This window comes from Austrofundulus limnaeus, unplaced genomic scaffold, assembly GCF_001266775.1.
Source record: "Austrofundulus limnaeus strain Quisiro unplaced genomic scaffold, Austrofundulus_limnaeus-1.0 Scaffold59, whole genome shotgun sequence".
Classification (NCBI taxonomy): Eukaryota; Metazoa; Chordata; class Actinopteri; order Cyprinodontiformes; family Rivulidae; genus Austrofundulus; species Austrofundulus limnaeus.
The window spans coordinates 268,900-272,962 of NW_013952461.1; the positions used below are offsets into that span (position 1 = coordinate 268,900).

Consider the following 4,063-nt stretch of genomic DNA (forward strand, 5'->3'; position numbering starts at 1 on the left):
AAAGAAAAAAACGGAAGCTGAGAGCTGCCGTTTTCTGCACATAATTATTTTCCATGGTTTTCTCATGATAACAACATATTATGTCATTATCACAAAATAACTAGGAGGGTTTTCTCGAGATAAGTTAATTTGCCGATGGTTTTCCTCTTGTGCATCATTCAGTAACCAAGGAGTTGGCCTAGTCTCCAGCTTATCATCGATGGAGTTTACTATTATTTATTTATTTATTTACCATTATTTAACCAGGCAAATGTAGTGTGCACAACATTATCATTTTTGTATCATTACACAGGCTGAAATTGCGATTTATCTCGATAACAGTCCTCGAGCAAACCATGGRAAACAAAGTATATGCAGTACACGACCGCTCTCTTCCATACTAAAAGCTTAGTTTCTCAAGAAGACAAAAATAGAGCAAGTAAGATGAAGTACATTTCAAGGAGATAAATTGTTTTTTAACAAAAGTAAAGACGTATTTATGAGGAAACCATTTTTAAAATAAAGTTAAATATTTAGAAAGTATAAAGTAAAAAGAATGAACACGTGGTAGCCGTCCCCTGTATGGACTAAACATTTGTTGTACGAAGAGTAGAAATAGAACAAAGTTTGCAAGACCTTACTAATTTCCAAAAATGTAGTGAAAACAAACAAACAATAAAACAACAGGAAAAAAACAGTATGAACAGTGATTTCGTATTCACACAATAAAGGCCACACCACATGATTTCTCTGATTCACAAAAGCCTGAAAGTGAACGCTGAAGTTTGGAAACATTTTAATAGAAATAATAAATTTTGTATCAAAAAATTAAACATGCTTCACACACTTCATTAGTTGTCATGAGGTTTTACAAATACATCATCAGATAGCCAGGCACTGTATCTTTTTTTGTACATTTTTCCTCAATTTTAGGAAATGTCAGGACAAAAAGCAGACATCATCACTCTATTTAAGAACGTACATTAACTTGCCATTTAATTTGGTCAGCACTCACGTTTTATTCGGCAACACAAATGGTGTTGAAAGTAATATGGGGCTGGGGGGGTGCATGAAAAGCAGCACTGATGTCACAACACAGATGACCCCACATCATTTTTTTTTTCTTTTTACCTCGGGACATCTGAGGGCTTTTATGCTGCAGGAAGCCAAACGTTAATCTGTTCAGCAAGCACAGGTTGATTGATAGAGATATAGTATTTTGCAATTAGATGTTCATTTGTTGAAGAGCTTTACAACTTCTCTACACCTCCTCCTTATCACAGAAGTGCCTGAAGAGGACGCGTATAGTAATGAATTTTCTCTATAGATGGGCCATTACGGATATCACCCTCAGGACGAGCTGCACGATCCTCTCAAGGGTGTTCTTCATCTTAATTCCCCCCCTGCTAATAGATCTGTACAGCCGAGCTTCAACCCTACATTTTGCTTGTGTGACCAAGAGAACAGCTGATGGCAGTGATGAGAGGGTCATCTTGGATGACGGCTCACAGTGACATCTCCTGGCTAAAACACGGTTCCGTCCAACCACGAGCCACTGCTTCCGAGTACAGGTATGATTAGGGCAGTGGCAGCCTTTGGCTAGCTCTTAATATGAATTATGATCTCACTTAAGCACAGAGAAACAATCACTCACTAGACCTTCACCAACTGAGAACAAATTTTTTACGTACAATAGGCTCGAGCCTAAACAATTGTTAACAACGCTGCAACAGAGTTTTAAACGCATTCCAATATTTTTTTCAGGGTTTTTTTTTTTTTTTTTTGGTAAACAACACAACACAGGATGTTGAAACTGGCATGCTGAAAATTGGCAAAGATCCTCTTATATAAGTGCGGTGGTTCTCAGCTCAGCAGGGCCCTGAAAGAGGACAGAATAAACATGTTTATGTTTGTTGCATTGTTGAGATGATTCCCCGTTTCCAGTCGTCTGACTCGCGGAACCGGAATGCACCGAGAAACAAAAACAAACGCAAGCCCCTCGTAGAAATCCAGGTTTTCATGCCTTTTAGGAGTTGATTAATCCTTTGTGGAGTTGATTAATCCTTTGTGATGCCTTTTTAAGTATCTTAAGATGACATTAAAAATGCCTGAACGTATTCTCGACGTGGGTTCAGTTCCACTCAGTCGTGCTCAAGATCTCTGCAGTCTTTTAGACATGACAYTTCAGCTGGAATGTAAACACTCCAACAAAAGAAGATCCATCCTTCAGTCTCCAGGCCTCCTCCATGCAAGGATTTTTCTTTTTTCTTTTTTTCCTGCGTATTTTTGTTGGTTGACAGAAGATGGAATCTTTAAAATTGTACAGTTATCTGTTCTGCTCGCTTCTTTTCGTCCATCTCCGCCCCCCTTTGTGGTTTCTCCTCAGCGTGTCACGTCTTTGGGCAATTCTTCTGTGATATCCACCCACACAATGAGAAATGTTTTTTTAAGCTGTGTGAAATTCCACTTCATGTTTTTTATTTATTTATTTTTTCCTGTCGCTCGCTCTCAGCAGAGGTGGAAATCCTGAATTGTGACAAAAAAACCTTTGTCCCTTAAATTGCGTGGTTGCTGTAGCTGATGTAGGTTTGCTTTGTCGAGAAAGCTGAAAGAAAAGAAAAGAAATGAGAGAAGGAAGTGAGACTAAAGCACACAGGTTAAAGAGAACATATGATTATGTTTTGATTTTGTTATTCCTGTTGTTGTGTGTAATTTTTTTCAGCAAATGCATTTTAATAAATCTGTCACAAAGTAGTCACTAGATGAATATCTACAACTTCATGAGTTCTGGATTTACCACAAATCGAGATGGCCACCACAGCCAATCAGCTTTGTACGTTTGACACATGGGAGGTGATGTCGCTCCATCTCCATTCATTTTCTATGAAACTTGTGCCAGGAGGCAACAATTGGTTGCCCTCCTCCAGCCGAGCGACCGGCAAAATTTGTCCATGCGAAATTTCCGAGCTCATACACAAAAACGTTCACATGCAGGCTTGCGACATGAGAAAATGTTCAACTTTTGTCACTGTTGCTTTGTGCTACGACCACTTAGCAGAGTTTTCATTGACTGACCGATAAGTGGAGAGTTTGCTACACACTGCAGTCAGCAACCACTTTCCACATGGAGGAAAAAATTATTTTAGCTTTGCTGACTATCTTATTTTATAGGACACTTCACAAAATTACCAAGATACACATAAAAGGCAGCAGTATGGGAACTTGAAGTTGTGTCTTAAAGTTTTTTTGTAAATTAGTCAAAATTATCATTAGTGTTGCATAATTCATTTAGTTTTTACATACCCTACTGTTTATAATGGTACCGTACCTACAAGGAGAACCAATCAAAGTTTGTGGAGACAAGAGTCCCATGAGTGTGATTCTAACACTGCCATCAGTGTCGTGTACTCGTGTGTTGGGTTTCACCCTGGTGGTGATGACTGCCTCCTGTCGCTGTCTTTTATTGCTCCCCATGTGTCTAAGCTACAGAGCTGGCGAGGTGACATGGGAGATTTTTTTTTCTTTTGAGTTCCCACGCAATAGTATTGCGTTACCTCGCAATACCTTTTGCGTTCCCTCACAAAAGTAGTTTATCACCGTTGTGCCTGCTGGTTTATTAACAAACTCACATGTTCACCATTAGCGAGTTAGCCTACTGCTTTAATTCAGCTTCAGAATGAACATATCACACAGCCACGCAAGGAAGTATGTCATATACCGATATTTTAACACAGTGCAGCCACACAACATCAATGTCAGTTTCACAAATTTGTGGCGAAACATCCTGTTTAGGTAACCGGATATTTCAAAATAAAAGTCTGATTCAATTCAGTCCATGTACAAAACAACCTTTTGCAAGGTAACGCAAAAGTATTATGAGGTAACGCAAAACTATTGCGAGGTAACACAACAGTATTGTCTGGGAGTGCAAAAGAAAAAAATCCCCCATGTCCCCTTGCGGGCTCCGTACTAAGCCAATACACAAGACAAAAAGGACTATAACAAAGTTAATGATAATATACTGTAGGTTGATCTTAGGTTAAAACCTTGGCATGAATAGTATGTGTGATATATATATATATAT

The 4,063-nt window shown here is 38.8% G+C and overlaps 1 protein-coding gene across 1 annotated transcript in view; it reads right to left on the reverse strand.

Annotated features, from left to right (window-relative positions):
• Nucleotides 1–758: 758 nt before the first annotated feature.
• grm4 (glutamate receptor, metabotropic 4) overlaps nt 759–4,063 on the reverse strand; it is a 205,300-nt gene continuing 201,995 nt past the window's right edge. The window contains exon 12 of the mRNA XM_014009533.1: nt 759–2,584. Within this exon, the coding sequence (XP_013864987.1) occupies nt 2,535–2,584 (50 nt within the window). The 3' untranslated portion in view covers nt 759–2,534. The remainder of the gene's footprint in view (nt 2,585–4,063) is intronic.